The sequence below is a fragment of the Mustela erminea genome, chromosome 4 (assembly GCF_009829155.1).
Source record: "Mustela erminea isolate mMusErm1 chromosome 4, mMusErm1.Pri, whole genome shotgun sequence".
NCBI lineage: Eukaryota > Metazoa > Chordata > Mammalia > Carnivora > Mustelidae > Mustela > Mustela erminea.
The window spans coordinates 130,372,464-130,397,148 of record NC_045617.1 but is presented as its reverse complement, the minus strand read 5'-3'; the positions used below and the strand labels follow the sequence as shown (position 1 = coordinate 130,397,148).

The 24,685-nt window shown below is 45.5% G+C and overlaps 1 protein-coding gene across 2 annotated transcripts in view; it reads left to right on the top strand.

Annotated features, from left to right (window-relative positions):
• Positions 1-24,312, top strand: part of F13A1 (coagulation factor XIII A chain) — a 164,617-nt gene extending 140,305 nt beyond the window's left edge. For both annotated transcript variants that reach the window (XM_032341019.1, XM_032341021.1), the window contains exons 13-15: positions 2,909-3,069; positions 16,325-16,461; positions 22,564-24,312. In XM_032341019.1, the coding sequence (XP_032196910.1) occupies positions 2,909-3,069; positions 16,325-16,461; positions 22,564-22,717 (452 nt within the window). In that variant the 3' untranslated portion in view covers positions 22,718-24,312. The remainder of the gene's footprint in view (positions 1-2,908; positions 3,070-16,324; positions 16,462-22,563) is intronic.
• The last annotated feature ends 373 nt before the right edge of the window (positions 24,313-24,685 follow it).

The following is a 24,685-nucleotide window of genomic DNA, read 5'->3' as shown; positions in this document are numbered from 1 at the left end:
CTTCTGTGAGTTGGTGGGCTGGAATGGCATGATACATTAACCCTCTCGGTCACTGATGTAGGGACAGTGACCAGGTGGACTTAACTGTATGCAATAGGTTGCAAACTGCAATCTAAAATAAATTGCAAAAAAATAATAATCATAATCTAAAATAAAATAAATCGCAACGTGTTGCAAAAAGCCACCTGATTCTAGACCTTGATCAAGCAGGTCAGACTACACTCCTCGGAGGCTCGATTGCAAAGAAAGTTTTCCAAGTAGAATGCGAGGCATACTTTCCAGATTGATGATTAAAGAGAATGTGTGGGCTAGAATCAGCTTGGAAGATTTGAATAACTTAAACCTTCCAGTACCTTCAAAGGTGCTATCATTTCCACTTGGCTATATTTAGTTTTCTTTGCTTTTTGGAAAAAGAGATGAGGCAGCTCCTGTCTGTGTCTCCCTCGGCTTTCCCCAGACACAGTAAGTGATATTGGCAGGAGCCCAGCTTCACCACTCATAGAATGAAAACCTATTCTTCTTTCTCTTGCCACGTTTAATAAACTTTATCTAGAACAATTTCTTGTGCAGTGGCAAAACACAACACTTACATAACATACTATTTCAGGAGCACTGTTCTCTTGGGCTTGGAAGCACAGCCCAGTTTCCTTAGTGCTATGATTTAGAGAATGTTCTACCCCAGAGAATATTGTCCTGGTGCCAACATTATAAAGGTAGCAAAAGCCTCCATTAAGATGGGTAGGAAGAAGTCTGGCGTATCTCACCAGCCTTAAGGAACTCAGTGGTTGAACACAGCCCCTCTGCCAGTAAAAACCAGAGGAAGCCTATTATTATTATTATTATTATTTTTGCTGGAGACAGCCGAAGGCAAAACACTTGTTCTTCAAGGCATACCATTTGCCACTCCCTCCATCCAAAGCTGGGGGCATGAGAAACAGGCCCCCTTGTGCTCATCTGAGGTTGTATCCAGTCAAGGGATAGAGTCTTATGTGTCTGGACAATTAATTTCCTGGGGAGCCATGGAGGAAGTAAGTTCCAGGATCGGGCCCAAAGAAGGCAATATGAACGGGTCATTAAAAAAGCAGAATTCAAGGGCCGAGTTCAAGCCAAGGTCCTCCTAAATCTGGGGGCTTCTCAAAGTTGAAGATGCATCCCTATGGGTATCTTATTCAAAAGCAGATCCTAATTCACTGAGCAGCAAGCTCGTGGATGGGAAGGGCCATACTTTCTACATGAACGAAGGCTTCTACAGAGCTGATCCTGTGGGGACCCTCTGGGTTGTTGGAGAAATGTCTCCCCACCCTAGCTGCACATTAAAGTCAGCTGCGAACCTGTAAAATAAGGCGTGGACCCCAGCCTCATAAACCCTACTTCACTGGGGGCTAGAGACGTCACAGTGCCTATTCATCTGTGAAGGGGATTTGAAGCCGCTGATGAGTGTGCTGATGCACCCTCGCCTGTGGGCCAGCAAGTCAGGGGCCTTCCCTGTGCCCCGGCTCACCCTACACAGTATCCTGTCCTCATTTCAGGACTGGGGACTGACTGTGCCCTGCACCTTCATGTAAAGTGATGGATGCTGGGAGTCATTCCCTTTAATAACGTCCACAGGGAGGAGGAATCTTCGGCCAAAGGCAGACATGGGGCAGGGAAGCAGTAGGGGAGATGTTGCATCCTGTGAACCTTTGCAGAGCCTGTGTTCTGGGCACGGGGATGGAGGCATCACCACACGTTGCCCTACAGGGCCAGCAGTCCACGCCACACTAGCACCTGACTCTGAGCAGGTGCAGCAGGTGCTATACCACTGCCCGGGTTGGCCTCTTTGCTCCCTCGAATGCTGAGCAGTGGGAAATGAGAGTGATGGAGAAAGGGGGCAGGGCAGCCAAACAGGACCTCTCTGTTATACTCAGAGCCACAAGATAGCATTCCCACCCTCAGCCCAGATGGTGAATGGAGGGGAGCCCGGACCACTCCCCAGCCTCCAAGTGCTAGTCTCCCTGGTCTGTCCTCAACACCAAAAAGATAATGTCAGTGACTTCAGGAAACGGGCATTTGGCACAGAGGTCTTCTGCGTTGCAAATAGGAATGGGATGGGAAAGAGCCGGATGCCTTAGGTAAAAACTGATTTCATAGGCTTCTTTCTCTTAAATGGAAAAATCAGGTAAGCGTGGTACAGGAAAAGTTGGAAAGAAAAGCTGAAGAGCTGTAAGGAGAAGGTTCGGGTAGTTGACAGTTCTGCTCAAGGGTGGCCTGTGGCCTGGGAGAGAGGTTTCTTGTAGCATGAGGGGGCAGGGCATGGACTGGTGACCCTGGGTTTCACAGCTCCATATCTGTCATCTCAGGATTGTTCCTGGTCAAGTCTAAACAGCCACAGTTAAAACCCCTTTGTCCTTGATCTTGAACAGGCCTGTCATGGCTTTGCATTTTTACAACAGCAAAAGCACCGTTTGGAAAAATTGACACCTTCTCTAGTAAGGCTTTCTAAATTGGAAGGGGAGGTGAGCCATGAGAGACTATGGACTCTGAAAAACAATCTGAGGGGTTTGAAGCGACGGTGGGTGGGAGGTTGGGAGAACCAGGTGGTGGGTATTGGAGAGGGCACGGATTGCATGGAGCACTGGGTGTGGTGCAAAAACAATGAATACTGTTACACTGAAAAAAAGTAATAATAATAAATAAATAAATAAATAATTTTTTTTAGATTTCTAGCACATTCTTGTTTTATCCAAAAGGCAGGAGACTTTGTCCTCGATTGAGTCTTCGTCCCTCACCTTGGTTGTGTGTCTGGTGGATGCTGGGGTCCTTTTGCTCCCTTGAATCCCGATGGGGTAGAGGACGGGGCACTTGGGCAAAGTCAAGCAGATCTCACTCAGGTCCTGATGCCCTGTGTGTTTGTTTCTCCTCCTGCCAGCCAAGAAAGAGGAGGTGCTGATCAGAGCAGGCGAGTACATGAGCCAGCTGCTGGAACAAGCGTACCTACATTTCTTTGTCACAGCGCGTGTCAACGAGACCAAGGATGTTCTGGCCAAGCAGAAGTCCACCATGCTGATCATCCCCCAGCTCGCCATCAAGGTCAGTTTTACCATCTCAGGCAAGGGAGAAAGCAAGGTTGTTGATTAGGCAGTCAGGGATACTTCGTGTGTGTGTGTGTGTGTGTGTGTGTGTGTGTGCGCGCATGCATGCATGTGTGTGTGTGTCCTGCTCAACAAAATAAAAAGGGGGGGGAGGGGCCTAAGATCCTCCTGTTCTTTGAAAGAAGTAAACTATCCTATATATAGACACACACATATAACACTTTCCTCTCCTCTCCAGATTTAAATATATAGATGTGGCTGCAGATATAAATATAACCTGTGGGTATAAACATACTTGTGGAGGAAGATAAAGATGTGTAATGGATGCAGATAGAATTTCAGTGTCTCCAGAGTAAAGTGGGTCAGGCATGGCAAGAAATGGAAACCACTGGGATTGTGTCCTGCCTGCCTTTGGGGCAGTAATCTTGTTCATTGGGATATAACTGTATACAGTAGGAGGCACTCACTGTCAGCTTGGCGACAGTGGGTTTGTGTATACGTGAACGCTTGGCAACTCCCAGTCAGATGAAGACATTGAGGATTTCCAACACTCCAGAAAGTTCCTTCATGCCTTTTCCAGTCAATAACCCCTTCCTTCATCACCAAGAGAACCACTTTCCTGACTTCTATCACCATATGGTTATTTTGCCCGTTTGCCTCGTAGTTCTTATGTTTACCACCAGAAATCTCTCCCCAAATTGTTTGAAGAAACTTAACAGAGAAGGGCTGAGGATGGATGAAAATGGAACACAAATATGGCAACCTGTTTGCTCCCTCTTTGGAGGAACATTGGCACCATCAGTAGCCACATCCTGAGACACCTTTCTGTCCTGTGAGCAGAAACCCAGGCCTTCATCCATGTCCTTGGGGTAGGGCACCTTTTGTCAGCCTTACTCCAAGGTACTGGAGAACTTTTTTTTTTTTTTTCCAAAAGTGATTAAAAATATTAGCACAGACGGTAAGCATCATTCTTCTAAAGGGATGATCAAAGTTTACCAAGTTGTGCATATCTTAAATGGCCCTAGAGGTGGCAGGGGTGGAGGGGACGGTAAGCCCTGGGTCTCATTAATCCTTTGCTGTGAATCATTTGTGAAGCTAATTCATTCAGCAGGGCAGCCATCAATGGGTCTAGTGCTGTGCACATGGCACGAGAGGACTGCCATGTAACGAACGAGTCACCCAGGCCGGGGCTTACCAAGCACAGACAGACCATGCCCATCCAGACAGCCCAAGTCCTTCATTTTGAGAAAGGCTTAAGTCATCAGGAGGCCTTCCCCCTCAGGCACCACCCACAGCCCATGGCAGTACCATCCACACAAGAGGCCTGAGAATGTAATTGAAAAATGAGGTCAGGCAGGGTCTTCAGGCAGAACAGGAAACAGCTACAAATGGAGGGTGGGATAGGGCTCCTCCGGGGGGCCTTCAAAGGAATGAGGACGGGCATTCAGTAGCGAGAGGTGCCCGTCCTGTAACCAGGGTCCCTCCACAATGGCAGGTGCTCCCTGAGAGACCTGTCCCACCAGAGGCGGGGCCCACTTCATTAAGAACCAATGCGCTGTCCCTGTGAAGGTCTCAGGAGAGAGCCCCTCCAAGCTGTGGGATGCTCCAGCCACAGCATAGGATAGAATTTAATCGCACCCCTGACAATAAGCTGGATGTATAAAGGAAACTAATACCTTTCATCTTTGAGACATCATTAATGTGAAAGGTTATTTGTTGGTTATCTTCTGGGTTTACCTAAAGAGCAGTGAAATTCCCCTGGGGCAGAGTGGAAATTCCCTTGGCCACAAGTGGAGTGACCTGGGAAACAGCAGCGTCCTTTAAAAGAGTTATGGGTTTTTTGTTTTTTAATTTTTATTTCCATAAAGGTATGGGAGATGCTGTTCCTGAAGGAAACTTACTTAGAGGCGGGGCCATTTGACCAGGGCTCCAGCCAGAGCAAGATGGAGATCCTGGCTGCTGCCCAGTGCTACGCGTTCAGGAGAGGAGGCAGGAACATCCTCACCTCAGCTGCCCCTCAACCACTAACCTCATTAACTAGACCAACCCCAGGGGCGAACTAAATCCAAGCCAGGGAAGAGGTGCTCCTCATAAAACACCTCACAGCCTGACGCCACCCAGATGTCACCAAGCTGTAGGGGGCCCTGGTTCCAGAAACTCTGGCTCCAGGGCCGGGGATCTGGGATGCTGCTTGGCCTACTGAAGATATGATCATCCTGAGAGTGACTGAGAGGGAGAAAGAGGACATAGAGAAAAGGAGGGAAGGGAGAAACAGGGGGAGGGAGAGGAGAGGAGAGGAGGGGAGAGGAGGGGAGGGGAGGGGAGGGGAGGGGAGAGGAGGGGAGAGGAGGGGAGAGGAGGGGAGAGGAGGGGAGAGGAGGGAGAGGAGAGGAGAGGAGGGGAGGGGAGGGGAGGGGAGAGGAGAGGAGAGGAGGGGAGGGGAGGGGAGGGGAGAGGAGAGGAGAGGAGAGGAAAGGAGGGGAGGGGAGGGGAGGGGAGGGGAGGGGAGGGGAGAGGAGGGGAGAGGAGGGGAGAGGAGAGGAGGGGAGAGGAGGGGAGAGGAAGTTGGGGGGGAAGGGAGGGATGAAGGGAGGAGAGAAGAGGAGCAGGGGAGAGGAAGGAAGAGGAGGGACAAAAAGGAAGGGAGGGAAGTGGGAAACGGAGGAGAAGGGTCGGGTGGAGGAGGGGGAAGCAGGGGGAGTAGAGAGAAGGGGAGGGAGGAGAGAGGAACAGGGGAGGGAGGGGAGGGGGGAAGGGAGGTGTTGAAGGGGAGAGGGAAGGGGGCGGATGGAAGAGCAGGGGAGGGGGAAGTGAGAGGAGAGGAGAAAGAGAAGGTTATGACGAACCTTGGCCCCGGAGACCTCGGGGAGAGGGGTTGAATTACTTGTCTAAAGCAGGAGTTGGCAAAGGGGTAAAGGCCGTGAAAGCAGAAAAGCACAATGGCTAAGGGGTCCACAGTTACCTCGGATGCACGTCCCCGAATTCTAGGAAGAGGCAGAACACTTTGTCAATCTCTTTGAGCCTAGGTCAGGCCCACAGTGGACAGACCCTCTCAAGGTCCCTGTGAGGAATGCTGGGCACAGGGTGACCCTGCGTGAGAGACAAAGTGTTAGGAGGACTTGGCCATCCCCCCCTTCACTTTGGGGCAGGAGAGGGGTGAGACCAGCCTGTGGTGATGACAATGACAGCAGCTAGGAGCCACGGAGCTCTCGATTATTATACTTCTCTGGTATTATCTTAGTTAGTCCGTGTGCCCATCCTAGAGGTGGGCATTATTGCAGTCTCCATTTTACAGATGAGAAAACAGAGCCCCCGAGTGGGTGGTAGCATCATGATTAAAAAAAAAAAAAAATGGGTTCTGGGACCAAACGCTGTGAGATCAAAGCCTGCCTTCTCATGTGTGTGAGCCTTGACGCATCACTGAATCTCTCATAGCTTCTTTTTCCTCGTCTGCAAATTGCCATACTCACCTCACAGGTTGTTGTGAGTATATGATGAGCTGATGGATGCCTAATGCCACATACACAGTAAACACCAAGCATCAGGTGGCCGTCATTAGTATGGTCACTATTCTGTCCATGACTGTAATAACATGCTGGTCAGGGAAGGAGCGGGGTCTTTCTGACTGGAAGTCTGTGCAGATAACCCCAAGGCTGCATTGCTCTTACATGAGAACTTCCATGGAAAGTGCCGGCCTTAACAGACGGTGTGTGCTGTTCTGGGAAGGAGAGATCACATCAGGTCGAGGCACCAAAACTCAAGGTGGTAGAACAGTAGACAACCCTCAATGAACGGATAACATCTCAGGCTGCAGGCATGGGTGCAGAGACCATCCCAGAGGCTAGGAGAGAGTGGGGGCAAAAGCAAGGAGAGCGGTAGGCGGTCTACAGAAAGATCAAGAAGGCCTGCCCTGGATGGAGTCCAGGCAGGCAGCAGGACACTAATGAAGATAAACCTCTGTCCAAGGCACTGCCCTCTTCTGGGAGACCCCAGCTTTGCCTTGAGGTGGGAGTCACCTGGCAACCGGTGTGCCCCTATCCTTCCCTCCCTCCCTTTTTAGAGCAAATAAAGATCAACCAGGAGCACTATTGCTCCCACCTTTCTGAACCTATGTCACTCTCAAAGCAGGAAGGTCAGCGGACGTGTGCTTATACCCTAATGGACCCCGTCTGGGGCAGCATGTGTCCCTGTGAAAACAGAGATTGAGACTGGGTTAAATGGTGCTCCCAGTTAACTACTCCCGGCATCCACCATGCATGAGTCATAGTGTCTGATCCTCATGTGGAAAATGGCAGGGAGAGACACTCATTAAACTTTAATAAGCACGCAGCTCTTTATCTGTGCTATCAAAATATTTTGAAGAGAAAAGTATGTTTTATTAAATCAGACATGGAGTTTTTCTCATGTGTTGATAGTTGTAAGATGCTGTGAGTCAGGAAAAGATTCACCATTTTGATTTTTAGTGAACAGCTACTTTTTGGAGAGGACGGGGACCTGGAGGGAATCTGGCTGTTCTGCAGGCTAGCGACTGGCTTGCTTGCCATCTGTGCTGTGTAACGTGGAAACAGTTCTGGTGGATTTCTCCAGTTCTCCATCACCAGTGAAGGCTTCAGTTTTCAGGTTCTTTAGCCAAATAGATGAGAACTCCAGCAGGGACACCAGCAGTCCCTCTGTAGAGAGGTAGAACAGCATAGTGACTTCAAAGACTGGAGTCAGATTGCCTGAATTCATCATCCCACGTGAGCTGCTTTGGGCTAATTACTGACCTCCTTCTATGTAAAATGGATCCGATAAGAGTCCTGGCCTCGTTGGGTTTCTGGGAGGGATCATTGAAATAACCCCATAAAGAGTCTAGCAAGAAACCATGGTAATCATAGCACATCCTCAACCACTCACACCTGGTCACCATCTTGCTTTCTCTCCTCCTCCTCCTCCTCCTCCTCCCCCTCCCCTTCCTTTCTCTCCGTCTCACGCACATTGTCTCTCTGAACTTCTGAGTCCACTTTTGTAGAATGAATAACACTTAATTATTCATTCTTATTTTAATTAATAATAATTACTCTTTTAATTAATATTATGAATAATTATTAGTTATTACTCAGTACAATCCTATGCAAAACTCCAAGTTGTGAGCATCAACATCAGGGATGCTTGTGAGAATGCTAAGCCCACACCAGGACCTGGTAGTTGCTGATAAATATCCCCTGCCTCCCTCCATGCCTGGTCCCACCTGTGCCTGGGAATCCAGCAGGTGCACCCCTGAGAATTGCTTCGGGTAGCATGTGGCCCTCTGGTCTAGAGCAAACGTAACCTCACCAGGTGGCATCGATCACCAGGTGTGCAGTGTGTGCTCTGTTCCCTGGGGAACATGCCCAGGAAGGCGACCACTCTTGCAGTGCTCGGCATGAGACTGTGAGAGAGGAGGCATTCCCGTGTTCCTCAGATGACCTCCATTCAGGATCTGGGAAACGAATTCATCCAAGTGCCATCATAAAACAGCTCTGTAGTATTGTCACGTGGAACCCGTCCTGCAGCCTTTGTAGGACATCACAATACACTGAAAGAACTAATTTCCTCATATGAACTAGGGACAGTTTTGCTAGGAGAAAACATAACCACTTCCTGTGTGTGTGATTAAAAAAAAAACTGCAACCATGATCCCGATGTTTATAGCAGCGTGATTTACAATAACCAAGATACAGAAGCAGCCCGTGTCCTTCAGTTGATGAATGGATAAAGAAGATGTGTGTGTGTGTGTGTGTGTGTGTGTGTGTGTGTGTGTGTATCATGGAATATTATTTAGCCATAGAAAGAAGGAAATATTGCCATTTTCAGTGATAGGGATGGAGCTAGAGAATATAAGCAAAATAAATCAGAGAAAAGAAATACCATATGATCTCACTCATACGTGGAATTTAGGAAACAAAACAAACAAGCAAAAGAAAAAAGAAAGAGAGAGAAAGACAAACCTACAAACAGACTCTGATCTATAGAGAACAAGCTGACGGCTACCAGAGGGTAGGGAGTGGGGGGCTGGGTGAAACAGGTGATGGGGATTAAGTAGTGCACCTGTCTCCACGAGCCCTGGGTGTCGGTGTTCAATCACTGCGCTGTGCAGCTGAAACGAACATCACGCTGTATGTTAACTAACTGGAATTAGAATAAAAACATAAAATAAAAAAAATTAATTACAACCATGAACACAAGGCACCCCCAAATTTAAAGGAAAAAATCATTTTAGCATTCAGAATGAGAACAATTGAGAGATTCCAAGCTTTTTTTGATACCATTTTGACATGGCTCCCTGCCTCCTCCCGCGCCGCGTTGGGCCCAGTCCCCACTAGGTGTTGGGCAAGAGCCCCGCAAGCAAGACAGTAACAGGCATGTGCTCCTTGCTTATTTGCTCCGTTGGCTGAAAGAGTTTCCTTCCCTTTGATTCCTCCCTTCTAGCCACTCACACATTTACACATGCAGGTATTCAATCCATCCAACAAATAGTTATTTGGTGTGCACTCTGTAAATAAGTTGTAGCAAATGCTTTTAAAAAAAAAAAAAATACCAGAGAAAAACTCAACACCGGGAACATTTTTATTGACTTATTCTCTGAAATGGGGAGAGACTGCTGATTTCCCTTCTAGCAGTGGCTGCCCTCAGTCAGCTCCAGAAGTGCTATGGCTCTGTTCTAGCTCAGGTTGGCTGTTCTAGCTCAGGGCCAACAAAGGGAAGTGACTCATAGAAATCAACATGCGGAATGTCCTCTAGGCTTGCAGCCTTGAGGGCCACACAGGTCCCACAGGAAATGTCCCCAGTGTCCCCCCACCTCCAGCCCAGGAGCGTGCTGAGATCTTCCTTTGGGCAGGCCCCACTCCCGGCCAACACTGGTGCAGATAACCCAGCCTGGGGATGGGGGATGCAGGGAGGAAACCAAATCCAACCCACTCACCACCTGCTGTACCATACAGGGAGCAGCATCGGCCCCGAAAAAGGGGTGCCCTTGCCTAACTTGCACAGATAAACCCCAGCACTGTCTTCACATCCACATCTGCTCTGATTTGAAACACTATTGGTTTTTCTTCACTGGAACTCAGCAGTCTTACTGAGGTTAAGTATAGAATCCTCTCCATTCCCCCTCTGCTCATGCTCCCCAAAGCCCCTATTTTAACCAGAGGAGAGCAAAGCAGAGGGTTGCCGTGGGGAGTGCCTGAGCCCTGCTCCTCCAGCATCTCAATTCACATGCCTCTATCCTGGAGGGAAGGTAAAATTGCAGAACTGCTTGAGGAATGAGTGCCCCCATGGCAGCTACTGGGTAAATCATTTTGTTCTGTGACAGCGTAAACGTCTGAAACTTTCCAGCCAGGCAAGAAAGGCAAGAAAGAAAGGAGAAAGAGAGAGGGGGCGGGGAGGGAGGGGAGGAAGGAAGAGGGATGGAGAGAGAGAGAGAGAGAGAGAGAGAGAGAGAGAAAGAAAGGAAGGAAGGAAGGAAGGAAGGAAGGAAAGAAAGACTGTGTTCTGTCTCCTGAAGCCTAGCCGATAGAACCCTCCAATGTCACCAACCAAGCACATTTATCCGTTCCAACCTCCCTTGGGTTCTCCATGACTCTACGGCATGTCTGGACCACCAGGATGACCATAGGTCACCGGGAGGCTGGTGGGCGTGGGGACCTGAGCTTCTCCACTTTTTTAAGTGTTGGTGGAGGCTGGCAGCTTCTCTCGTTGTGGCTCTTTACTCCAGTACCTGAGAAACCATTTCTGTCCTTCCGCAGAAGAGGACTTCTGGGTGAGGAAGTTCTCGTGGTCATGCTGGCAATTTCAGATTCTCCCTCTAAACATCAATTGCCTTTAGATTCAATGAGTGCCACGTTTCATATGCTTTGTCAGATGATTTCACATTTCCTCCCAAGAACCGCACAGGGAAACAAGGCCCAGAGAGTTGGAAGGACTTGGTCCGAGGTCACACAGCAGCAGCCCCTGGTCTTTACAGCCTGAGTGCAGCACTCCCTCAGCTCCCCCTGACTATAGTCCTGTTCTGTGTCTCACCCACTGCAGTGGTCGCCCTTGGCACTGTCTTCTCAATCTGGGGAGAAAAACAAGGATGTGAGTCTATGGGGTCCCATCCTGAAGGGCTCTGAACAGGTGTAGCCTATGTACCCCAAAGGTTCCCAGATGGGGCACCACCAGCCATGGTTTTCCATGCTCGGGGAGCTGATTCTCTGCCCATTCATGGCTGTTTGTTACAGAGGAGCAGACCGTGCACACGCTCCATCAGCCAGGAGAGCACATCCTAGACGAGGTCTCTGAGCGAGCCCTGCCACTATAAGTGTGCATTTCCATTTCCCTGCTGGGCACAGCTATTGAACAACCTGTATTTGAGAACAAAAATGAGAAATCACTGCTAACTGGGGTGCCTAAGACATAATTTTCTCTATACATTTCCCGTTTGCTATATTGAATTTTAAAAAAGAAACATATATACAAGGTAAAACCTCAAGAATAATTAATCTTATCTACCTTCCTATGATCCCACTCTGTTTAGGCTACTGGTTATTTTCTTAAAATTGTATTTCTATCTTTACCTTAAATAGAAAATCCTATTATCGTCAAGTAATGTGTCAAGGCCCCGGGGCTACCTTGTCATGTTTTACTCTGGCATAGGAATCGGATTCTCTCCCCAATGAAGTAAAAAACAAAGACTTGGGTTATACATACATTTTTAAATTTAGTTCAGGGTCAGATTATAATCACTGTGCTTACCTGGAAGTTTAATGGTAGCCTAAGCTAATATCGTGAATGATTTCATCAGTGGATTTCAGAAGATAAAGCAGCTACTTCCATCAGAAAAAAAGTCACTATTTTTGCCTCTTTGCTGTCAGAGATGACAGTGTATGTAGGGCTTACAGAGGAATGTTTTGGAGTCAGAAAGACCTAGATTGCTCACTGGGTTCTGCCAGTTTACAAGCGCCGTTCACTTGGGTTCTTTGATTATCTTCTAAGTGTCAGACTGACGTCGATTGAATGAAGATAATGATAATGTTTGCCCCCAAGCCCATAAAGAGGGCTGTAGGGAAGATGAAACAAGATAATGTAAGTGAAACACAAGCCTGCATTACTAAAGAAACACTAAAAATTATGCGAGGTGCTATTTTCAGGGCTACCAATCCGAGTCCGCGTGGGGGTGTGGTTGAGCAGTGACTGGCACCAGATCGCCTGCCTTCCCTCTTACTTCCCCTACTTACTATCCATGTGAACTCAAACAAGTTACTTCACTTCTCTGCACCTCAGTTCCTCTGGAAAGCAGAGACTCATAGTATCTACATCATAGGGTTGTGAGGATTAAAGAGTGAGTATCAGTGTGTGTGTGTGTGTGTGTGTGTGTGTGTGTGTGTGTGCCTATCAGTAACTTTCTCCTTCACCAAAGAATCAAAATAGTTACTCTTTACCATGAAGTCCTACAAAAGACAAGAACTCAGTATGTCAGTATTGGTGAATGTTTAACTAGGAAAGCATCATACCCAAGTCAATATTTAAAAACAGATTTTTAAAAAATATTTTATTTATTTATTTGACAGACAGCACAAGTAGGCAGAGTGGCAGGCAGAGGGAGAGGGAGAAGCAGGCTCTCCGCTGAGCGGGTGCTGGATGTGGGGCTCGATTCCAGGACTCTGAGATCATGACCTGAGCCAAAGGCAGACGCTTAACTGACTGAGCCATGCAGGTACCCTAAAATCAGATAGTTTAGAGATGCCTGCGTGGCTCAGTCAGTTAAGTGTCTGCCTTTGGCTTAGGTCATGATCCCAGAGTCCTGGAACTGAGTCCCACATTGGGGTCCCTGCTTCTCCCTCTGCCTGCTGCTCCTCCTGCTTGTGCACTTGCTTGCTCTCTCTCTCTCTCTGACAAATAAATAAATAAAATCTTTTAAAAATTTTAAAAGAAGATATTTTAAATAGAATATTGAGAACAATAAGGACTATCAAACACATAAAAGAGACTTTGATGTCATGAAGAATGACATATACTTTATCCTTTTCTCTGGACTGAGTAATGGCTACTCTTCTCATAAGCGAGTCCACATAAAAGTTTTTTCCTGACCTAACCTCTGGATTGCTCAAGGCTCCCTATGTTTAACTTCTTGCAAAAGCAAGAAATTCAGAAATACAATGACAATATAGGGAATTATTTTTGCAGCACTAAAGAAAAGGGAGCAGTGTGGGTTCCTTACAGAACTAGATTTGGACATTTTCATCTACAATGGTCTTCTCAGCATTTGGCAGATACCAAAGCATGGTGCCTCGCTTCAATCCACACGTACTGTGAAAATACTATGTCCGTTTTCCTCAAAAGAAGGGAGGAACATATCTCCACTTAGTCTCCCACACAGAAACAGTGATGTTAACTGCTAGACAGGCTTTTCTATTTGGCTGGTTTGAGTCTCTAAGGTTCATTAGCATCTCAGTAGTCAGGCAGAGGAAGTTTACATTCTGGGTGCAGGAGAGGCATGTCAGGAAAGGGACACTGAGTCTTTGTTAATTGCAAAAGAAACACTCTACAACCCGAGAAGAGACCTCTCCTTTCACCCTCCCACTCTCCCTGGCCTCCTGCCTACTCAGGATTGGGGAAGCCCAGGGAATATTTACACACCCATGGAAGCAGCCGCTACAGAAATAACATCTGAAGGGAAACTGGTTAGGCATGGTGAGGCACTATGTGAGAAGGCGTAATTTTCCAATCATGGCCAAATCTAAAGCCTGTCCATGAAGACCCAAAGAACAGAGGCCAGACTTTCAAACACTTAATTTCCCCAACACTGTCAAAAGTGACCTGGAAAGGTACGCTTTGCTTGCCACAGTGAAGGAATTTTCCTGTAGAGCTAGCCTCACACATGGAAATCATTTTTCACCTGCAGCCCATGAACCTGGGGAGGTCCATGGATAGATCTTCTGGGTCTGTAATGAATCCCCAAAAACCACACGTGAGGGGTGTATGTGTCTTGTATTTGTGTGTCTGTGTTGAGGAAGGATCAGTAGCTATTACCAGATTTTTGTAAGGGGCTTCTGTCCATACCTATAATAAATAGCATGCCTTGAAGACAGCAGATGGCTACAAAATATCCCCCCCGAAATTAAAGTGATCAGACTTTTACCAATAGGGTCTCTGAAGCAGCCCCACTTTCTCCAATTCAGACAGCTTTTGTAAATATTATCTTTATCTTACATATTTAAAAATCTAAGTGTTCTGAAATTTTTTTGCCAACTTAGGAAAAATATGTTGGCCACACCCAAAAATTAAACTAAGAGAACTCAGAGTATTCTCATAAAGCACTTTTGTACTTCCAACGTATATATTGAGAGAATCAGGACATTGGGAAGGGGGGGTTGAAAATTTCAGCTTGTCTTCTAAGTGTTTTTTCTATATCAGAGATTTTCACCCAGGGAGCACTGGGTGAAAATTTAGTCAATCTAGGTGTTGACTCCTAGAAGTCAACAGGAGTGCTTAGAGTAAACTTATTATAGGCTCCGTCTGAGATTCCGAGTTAATTGCTTGGGAGTGGGCCTAGACCTCTGTGATTTTAAAGTTCCCCAGGTGACTCTGTGTGCATGACAGGCTGAAGACCTCTAGCGAAGCCCTGGAGAAACCACTTGGCCATGATCTGTGCTCTCTTGATGACACATGCTGTGGTCAGCACCATGATCCTTGTCTGTTCTACACCTGATCCCTCTGACGCTACCACTCCCCACATCCCACCCAGCAGATACTGATTTGAATGTACTAGACATGGAGAATTGGGTGCAATTTTCATTTTTCTCATAGATTTTTAAAATTCCATAGATGTAAATTTAGACACAAACTGTGTCTTAAAGAGTAAAGCCCATGAAGATTTGTTCTTTACTGCAAAGTCAGTCAGTGAGAGTCTTTTTCTCTGGGAATTGTCCTTCCTCTTTTCCTCTGTTCATAAGAAAGGCTCATTTCCATATGATTTTTTTTCTATAGTATATGACACTTAAAGAAATAAGGTGTAAGAATGGCTGAGTCCTTACATAGGAAACTCAGTCCGTAAATTCCACTGTTAAGCAGTTAACCTAATTTCACAAATATTTGTTGGGCTCTGGCTAGATGTTGGAGTTGAAAGTACACTAAATATATGGTGAATAAAACAAACTACCTTGAGCATTGCTATTCCAAAAACAGTATGTGCTATAAAGGCTTTTGCCTTGTGTCCTACAGCGTGTTTATTGCTTTATATGCATAATCCCATTCTACCCACGAGGTAGGAACTATTACTATTACTATTACTATTATCTCCCAAGTTATGTAGAGGTTAGTCAGATCTATCCATTTGGCACATATTATCTCTTAAACAGACAAACCAACTAACCTCAGAGCCACATGGCCACTTTCCAGCTCATCGTGTTGGTGTCAGGAAAGCGTACTGTTCCTGGACCTAGTAAACACAGCCTAGGAGCAAATAATAATAGCATTTCACATCAATGATCCCACTGGAATGTCAGTCCAGTCTTAGAGACAGGAAAATTGAATCTCAAAAAGGTTAAGGAAGTCACCCAAGGCCCCACTACTAGTAAGTGCTGAACTGACCTTGAACTCTGGCCACCTCATGAGATCCTTTGCCAAATACCTGATACTTCTGAGACTTGTCATAGATAAACTTGCCAACAAAGGGCTTAGACTCTGTTGGACTCAGACATTGTAAGTGCAGATGAAAAGTCTTTTTTTGCCTATCTTAGTATCCAAATTACTTTTCTTCAAGTTCCACAGTTAAGACTCCCTCTTTGGTCATATTTCTTTCTAGTGTACCTAAAGGTGAGAAGGCTCAGCGCCCCTGGAGCGTTTTCTTCCTCTTGAACGTAGGAATCCCCTGTGTGCTGGTAGGAAACTTGATACCTGTCCAGAAGCAGAGTCTGCCTGGCCATCCTCACCATGGAAATGTGTTGCTTCACCAAATACACTTCCACCTCCTGCTGAGAAAGAGCAGCTGGTGGTCATGGCTATTAACCTGAGCTCTAATTAGGGTGGTTTTTATAATGAGGAAAAGAGTGTGATCCTAATTAGTAATTTTCCATCTTTGTCTCAATAGGTATCCCCCAGTCAAAGCAATCAGCTATCCTCATCACACAAGTTCTACTGCCAGAAAATAACCATTCTGTAGAACCAGCAAAAGTGAAGATGGCTAAGGACACAGGAGAGCAGAAAGGGTTTATGTGCTGCTAATGAGTTGCATTCTCCTCCAACTCCTGTCTTAGGTCCGCGGCGCCAGGATGGTTGGTTCTGACATGGTGGTGACAGTTGAGTTCACCAATCCTCTAAAAGAAACTCTGAGGAATGTGTGGATACACCTGGATGGTCCTGGAGTGTTGAAGCCAAGGAGGAAGATGTTCCGGTAAGGTGTGGATTGGGGACTGAGAAGGTGACAAGGGATGTGGGACTGTGGGAAGGTGTAGCTTTCTCTGTCTTTTCCAAACTTACATCTAATACCTGATGAATATGTCTGAGAAGCTGCTGCATTCTTATTGGCCATTTCTAGGATTCAGGGGATAAAAGTAGGATTGGTTTGGCTGGCATTTCCATCATTTAATCCTTATGACCATCCTAATGAGATAGGTACTATTATCATCACCCTTTGGGGAGCAGAGGCTTTGAGAAGTCAGCTGGTTTGCCCCAAGTTTTACAGCTTATAAGAGGTGCCCAGATTCAGCCTCAGGGTGGCTGATTCAGAAATTAAGTTTTAAGCCTTCTGCCATACCACCTCCTCAGGTGTCAATTCTACTAGTATACATGGAGTACCTAGTTTGTGTCAGTTATTATGCTGAAAGATGTCCCTTTTCAAGGGTCCTTTCTTCCCAGATCCACCTTCCAGATTTCCCTGATACAAGCATTCTAGAACTGTTGCTTTCTGTAAAATAAAGGGGAGCCTAAAGAGTTTCAGTCTTGGTTCTCTATTTAGGGGACCAATAACTACCTCAGGCTCTGTGATAAAATGAATGGGACTGCTTCTTTCACATATAGTCCCATCAGACTGTGCCTTATAGTGGCTCAGCTTCTCTGACTTCTGCTGACAAAGAGTGTCCCCCAACAAGACAGCCCATTCCACAGTCAGGTAGCTCTCATTGTTCAAAAACAATTCTACCTTCTGATCCTACCTGGTGATCCTAATTCTGTCATTTGGGTCAGCACAGAATAAAGCCCATCTCTCTTCCATCTGGTGCCTTAGAAATATTTGCAAACAACTGTCACATCTTCTCTAACCCTCTCCTGACCCCTAACGTGGCTTTAGCTTCCGCCGCTTTCCCACATACTCCAGGTCATCTGTGCTCCTCTTAAAGTGTGACACCCAGAATGGATCCCAATCTTTGAGGCTTAATACTTTCATTTCTACCACAAATAAGTCCCTGTCAGCATCAATCAGTCTAGCATATTTCCTGTGGGGTGAACTTCTGAAGCATAGAAGGGGAGGTGGAAGGCTGTAGAAAGTGCCTGATGACGAGATATGTTAGGAATCTCCCTAACACTCTTTTTGGAAGTTACCCCCTCTGAATCTGTGGGACCAGGCCAATGCCTCCTTCACCCCTTCCACGATGCCTTTAAAGAACAATTTGCCCACTAAGGGCTCTCTGCATTTCTTTCAAATTACAGTGTTCACAGCTTCTGCAATCCCATTGTCCAAGAGATGCCTGCCTGCTTATTGAATGCAATAAGCAACAGGGAAAATAATTTGAGTGCTTTTTTTTAAAAAAGCAAGCACAAAACATAACAACGCTTCCTGTGCTAATAAGAACGTTGAAGGGAAAAAAGAATTAAATTAGAAATCATCCTTAGCGAGAGGGAGAGGTCAGCAGTGATAGCCCTGCTTTCGTCAGAAACGACAGCCTCACTCACCCCTTCTCACACCTTCCCACTCGAATCAGATGCGAGAATCACTCAGGCAAAGTGAAACACGTTTCTTCCTCAGAACAACCCCCCGCTGCATCCAATTTTTCCTTCTCAAATGGTAACCCTAGAAACCTCATCTGCGGGTACTAGAACCTCCTGCTACCAGCACACCTTGGCTCTGGCAAAAAACCCCCTTGATCACAGACCAATGCATGAAAAAGGACAATCTGTGTATTAGAAGAAAGATTAATCTTCACACAGTGGAATGACCCACCATTTGGGATACATAGGGCTCTAAGTGGGTGGAGTGTCCAGGTGCTTATGGGTAATATCTGACATTGCAGTAGGGCAAAGTGGAATGAATCATGGAAAGGATGGAAGAGTCCAGCCCTTACATGGACACAAGGCAAATGCCCTGCCCACACTCTTCCTTAAGGTACTGTTTGTCATTACTTCCAACACAGCTATGGCAGATAGCTAACAGACAGAAAACAAGGTCCTCAATCTCTCATGGGAATCCAGATGCAGGGGGTGGTTCTCTCCAATGCAAGGGTAGCTTTATTTCTCTGAGACTGTCAACAATTGGAAAGAACTTGAGACGGAAAATATTTACGATCTAGGTTCTGTTTAGGACTTTGGAGAGAGCACTACTTACCCTGTCTCCTCCTGACTCCAGCACACACATTCACAACCAAGACCTGAGCCAGCCAGCACCCACATCCATATTGTCAGATAATTATAAGCACTCCAGGGTACCCAGTGCTGCCAAGCTATGATCTAAGAGTGACAGATCCATGTAACAACTTGGACCCTTAAAAAGAGCAATGTGTAGAAACAGAATCGTTCACAAGATTGTATTCCCTTCTAGGATACACATCTTGAATAGTCAAGGGAATCACTACCCCCACATATCCACCCATAGTCCTGCCAGGGCCTTAGAAGACAAAGGACATCAACCTCAAAGCTGGGGTCCTGGAAGGCAAGAGCTAGAGAGTAGGGAATTGAACTAGGAATGAGGAAAGCAGTGGTGTTTCACTCTTTGCTCAGGGTACGCGCCAACTGTGCTCCGAGATGCTTCACCTTCCTGCCTTCTGCCACCACCTCCCACCTATCTCAGATGCTTGAAAGTGCTGCCCCCACAGACTCTCAGTTTTCAAGTTTCTGTACTTGATACTTCCAGAACATCAAATAATTCATCTTCCAGATTCATTTTTGTCTTTAAAAAATGATCGGGTTCAGTAAGTTATTTCGAGAGAAAAGTTCCCTGACTTTGTGATTTTTTTTTTAATTTTGAGTTTCTTTAGTAGGACAGAAGCTGAGGGCTAGACACATGGAGAACAACCCATAGATAGTTGCAGTTTATTGTAATAATAATCCCATTTGCCTGTATGCATTCAAGATGATAAATGGCCAGTGTATCTTGATAGCTCAGCACATTAACTGAGAACCATTTATCACAACATCTATCCTCAGGCAAATAGGATTATTCCAGTATTACTCTACTTACCAGTATGAGTGAGTGATTCTTCTCTCTTTCTGGACATATTTGTCTTTGAATAAATGCAGACTTAGACATGCATGTGCATCTTCATGTATGAGTATCTTTGTATGATAGTCTTGAGTAGACATCTATACATGTATGAGATAAGTATGTGAATATTATTATGGGGCTGAGTTTGTGAGTGGGAGTCAATAATGAAGTGAAGCTCAGGGATTATAGTTTCTATTTGAGGTAGTCACCTGCGTTACATGGCCCCAGGCCAGATCCCGAAGCAAGACAACTATTTTGCAAAGTGTTTCTGATTGATCACTTGGGGAAACCAGGGAAGAAAGAACAAATGGATCAGGGTAAAAATAGCCCAGGTCTTGAGAAATAAATATCTTGAAACATGTATTCATATTGAATTAATCACTGTAAATGAGGACAAAGAACCGTTTTTTTGCAAACAGGCAGGAGGAACTTACTTTCCTGGTTCTTTTGCAGAGTTCAGGCAGAGAAAACAACCACCACAAGGGTGATTGTGTTAATAATAGTAATTATAGCAACAACAACAGTAATACAAATCTAAATGAGACTTGGCGATTGCCATATATGCCATGCTTCTAAGTGCAGTACAAATAATAATTCACCCCTCTCCACACTCTATTCATTTTTTCAATATTTATTTACTTGATAGAGAGAGAGAGAGAGAATGCAAGCAAGCCTAAGTAGGCAGAGTGGGATGCAGAGGAAGAGGAGAAGCAGGATCCCCGCTGAGTGGAGAGCCCGATATGGAGCTTGATCCCAGGTCCCTGGGATCATGGCCTGAGCCAAAGGCAGACACTTCACCAACTGAGCCACCCAGGTGCCCCCACACTCTATTCAATATTCTGTAGTGTCTGCCTTATATAGGCAAAGAAACACACGATGAGGTCAATGTTTTTCAACCCTTGAATCATAAAATCAACTTACTGAGTTTGAACAACCTATCTAGGTTATATGTGTGTACTTTTCACCCAGTTTGGCTTTTATATCATGGATGAAAATAATTTATAGAACCACATTTATAAAGAACAAAAATAAAGAAGAGAATTAGCAAATACCAAATTAATTGAGACATTTAGACCTGCAGTGGCAGAGACCATGCCCGGAGCAGTTCCAAAGAGAGGAGTCCCCAAGGCCTTAGATGCCTTTCCCAATTCCCTGAACACAAGTAGAAGAGTTTGAAAGTGATTTCTTATTTAGTGTCTACATTTCTAAGGTTTAGAAATCTAGCCCAGAGGTTGCACATCCACTGCCATCTAAAATAGATATCGTTTTAGCTCTATTTGAGGAAATTTGGGGGTTCTAACTTTACATAGAATAGGTCAAGCACAGGTATGTGGCCCCCATTTCTCCTTGAAATTTGGCTGTGTTTAATGTGATGCTCTATGGCCCTGGCCCCTCTGGGCAAATAGGGGATCCCACAGCTGAGGCCTTTGAACCACTCCAGAATTTCTTTGGCAGTTCCCCTCCCTTGTGACCCCTCCAACCACCACTCCAGTCTGAAGCTACAGCATCCCCAGCTCCTTTGATCTGTCCCTCCGTGGTACTAGTAGGAAGCACCCTCCACTAGGGATGTATTCACAGAACTCCTCTGCACAGCATGCTCCTCATATCTAAGCGCGAGTGCGCTCTTCATTTTCCCCAGCACGTTTTTGTTCATCCATGGTCTGGGCCATCAGGCTATGAATGTGGAAGATTCCATAAGTCTCCTTAGGATCTCATCCTCTTTGCCTATAAATGAGGTAGCTGGACTAAGTGATTTCTAAGTCCTTTCCAATTCTGACCTGCTGTGCCTCAGTAATCCCCATGAAAACAGGTCCCTTTTCTGTCTAAGGCACTTATGGTCGTCTCCCTTCATCTCCCTAATGTCCTCCCAGAGAAGTGCTGGCCCAAGATCCCCAGCAAGGCCACCCACTACATGCTCTTCCTGAGGATCAGCGAGCAGAGACCAGGAATCCTCTATGAACAATACTGCAAGAAGCTCTTAGTACTGAATAAAAGGGCATCTGTCTTTCTTATTAAAAAAAAAAAAAAGCTAGCACAGAGATCAGAAAAGTCATCTTCATGGAGGCTATAGTATGAAATACAGTATACAATAATAGAAAGAGCATAGATTTGGGAATCAGAACAACCTGGGTCCAAATCTCATCTCCGCCCATTCACAGCTGTGTGATCTTGGAAAAACTGCTTCACTTGTTTATTCCTCTATTTTTCTTAATTATTCATTGTGTCAAGTGGTACCCCTTCGAGGGACTATCATGCATGTAAAACCTGCATGTAACTTCCGCCTGAGGCTTCCATAGTGTAATATATGTGAAGCACCCCAGAGAAGCCTAAATCTTCCCAACCCTGGTTGATCATTCACCGGAGTGGGCTTGGCCATGAAGCTTAGGAAAATCTCAGAGCATATGCTGCAGAGGGAGATGAGAATACCAGAACCATTAAAGGCCAGCCCCATTATCAGAATGGATACAATTGAATAGCAGACAGGTGCATGGGCAGGGGGATGCAATTTGGTGTTTAAACATGCAAACACTCCATCCGTTGGCAGCAGGTAGGGTTATGTTCCAGATCTTAGGCCTGGGAATAAGCTCTATCCCAAAGGGATTGGCAAGAACCAATCAGAATATCTGGACCTCAGCAAAGGCAGCTGGGGATTCAGATAGGAGTTTAATTCAGGAAGGAACTAGAGTGACCCAAAATGAGCCCAGGAAGATCAGTCACATTCACGAAGCTACTGTGGAGGCTGGGGTATAAGCTAGACGTCAGGTGATTCATGCCTAGTGGGGACTCAGTCCTTCACCAGGCACTGGATGGACCATATCTACTGCGTGGCCGCAGATGCCAGCTGATGCACCCAAGTGGAAGGAATGATGACCCAATGAGTCTGTCATTGGCACATCCCCATCTAGGGACCTCATTTGTGTTGGAACTGGTAAAATCAGCCCTTCTGTCTCCTCTAACATCAACTGAGAGAAAAAGAGCTTGTGATGGAAGCAGGGGTTCTCACTGCTTCCTGGTTAAGGTGGGGAACTGGATCTGCCTCTCTGCAAAGTAAAACCTTTCCTCTCTTTATCATCCTTACAGTGAAATTCAGCCCAACTCCACCGTGCAATGGGAAGAAGTGTGTCGACCCTGGGTGTCTGGCCATCGGAAGTTGATAGCCAGCATGACCAGTGACGCCCTGAGACATGTGTATGGCGAGCTGGATTTGCAGATTCAGAGACGACCTTCTGAATAAATGCACAGGGAGCTGAGACGGACCTGAGTACTGGGCCTCTTATAGTGTTGGCTAAAGAAATTCTTATGCAAAAAATAGTCAGCTCTTGCTTTAACTTAGGTGTGGAGACTCAGCCAGGACTACAAGGGGCCCTAGAGTAGAGATGCCATGTATTTCAAAGACTACTTTTCAGTGTGACTATTCAATATGGAAGTTAGTTTTTAATCACTCCACCTTCCAAAGGATTCTGAGCATTAGCCTTAATTAAGCTCTAATTAAGTTCTCATAGCTCATAAGAGTAAAAGTCATCATTTATCATCACAAATGGCTGAAGTTCCAAATATCAGAGGACTTCTCTTAACCAGGGGATTTGCTCAATACCTGGTTTCATGTAAAAACAAGACTCTGATCTACCACTCAGCCTTTTGGTAATATACTCCCCAAAAGATAGAGAAGCACATGATTTGGGCCCTAGAATTCTATACTCCCTTTTTGGAATCAGGTTCTACGCCCTATGTCAGACTATTTTTCCCAGATATTAAGAACAACATCATTTTTCTTCTTGGCAAAGCCAGGGCAAGGTCTTTCATCTTGCACCTGCGGCAAAACAACTATCTGCCAAATTTCACAGATTTACCTTGTGAGAAGATGTGGCCCCATATTAAAAAATTGCATTTGTGGGAAACTTAATCACCTAAGAGGAGATAAGATAGCAGGTGCAATACTCAGATCTATTAAATAATGCAGTATTATGGTGCATTCTATAAGGGTTGTCACACTGTGGCCTGATAGCAGGAACCAATATCCTTTACTTTAACTCTTTTGGGGCCTCAGGACTAGGAAGTAACAAGGCTAACTTGGGACAGGAAAAATGAGGAATTAGTCTTTTTTTATTAGTGATTATATTTCATCTGTCTCTCTGGGATCATCTCCTTCACACATTGATGCCAGCCCAGGTACATTTTTAGAGAGAGAATAAGCCCTATGAGTTGAAGAATCTGGCAGACTTAGTGTCCAGACATATAGAAAGGTGGGCAGCCACTAATTCCCTGTTGTCTTTCATATCCCTCATGTGATATGAGTGTCCTTCATATCACCTCAGCTTAGGACTCAGAAGCTAAAAGGTAATACAGACGCCATCATGCAAGTAGCCAATGCTAACGCAGACCCAATGACAGAAGATGCTGACATCCTTTGTATTATGCTCCAAGATTCCAACTGGCAAGGCCCCCTGCTGTTTATTTGCAAGGCTGATTTATGATCAAAATTATCTATCAATATGCCTAAGGTATGATTCTTAGCAAAACCAAAAACAAAGTGGGAGAATCCAGAATGAAATTTTCTGATCTGCATAACCACATTTCTAAGCCTTTGAGACTCTTCTGGGAACCAGCGACCCAAGAGGACTGCTGGTCACCTCCTTATGTGCATTATATCTAATTCTATTAAGTAATTAATAATCCCAGCATTTGCCGAGCTTTCCAATAACCAATTTTAAAATGAAATGCATGTTGCTATATGGTTAAACTGGCTTCATGTAATTATATGCTTATTAACGAGAATGTAATCAAAGCTTCAAATAAAGTTAATGTGATTGTGTTTGCATCTGCATAAAAGTGAACATTTTTTTAAAGATTTTATTTATTTATTTGACAGACAGAGATCACAAGTAGGCAGAGAGGCAGGCAGAGAGAGAGGGGAGGAAGCAGGCTCCCTGCTGAGCAGAGAGCCCGATGCAGGGCTCGATCCCAGGACCCTGAGATCATGACCTGAGCCGAAGGCAGAGCCCACTGAGCCAACCAGGTACCCCAAAGTGAACATTTTTAATTTTCAACGCAACATACTACTAACCACAAGTGGTCAAGAAACCACCCTTCCTTAGCAGTAGATGACCTACCCTGGCTAGGAAAGCAAGCATTTCTCCTTTAAAGGAAATGACTTTAATAGGTACTCATGCACAGTTAGTTAGCTTTTCTCACTGCTCTTTTT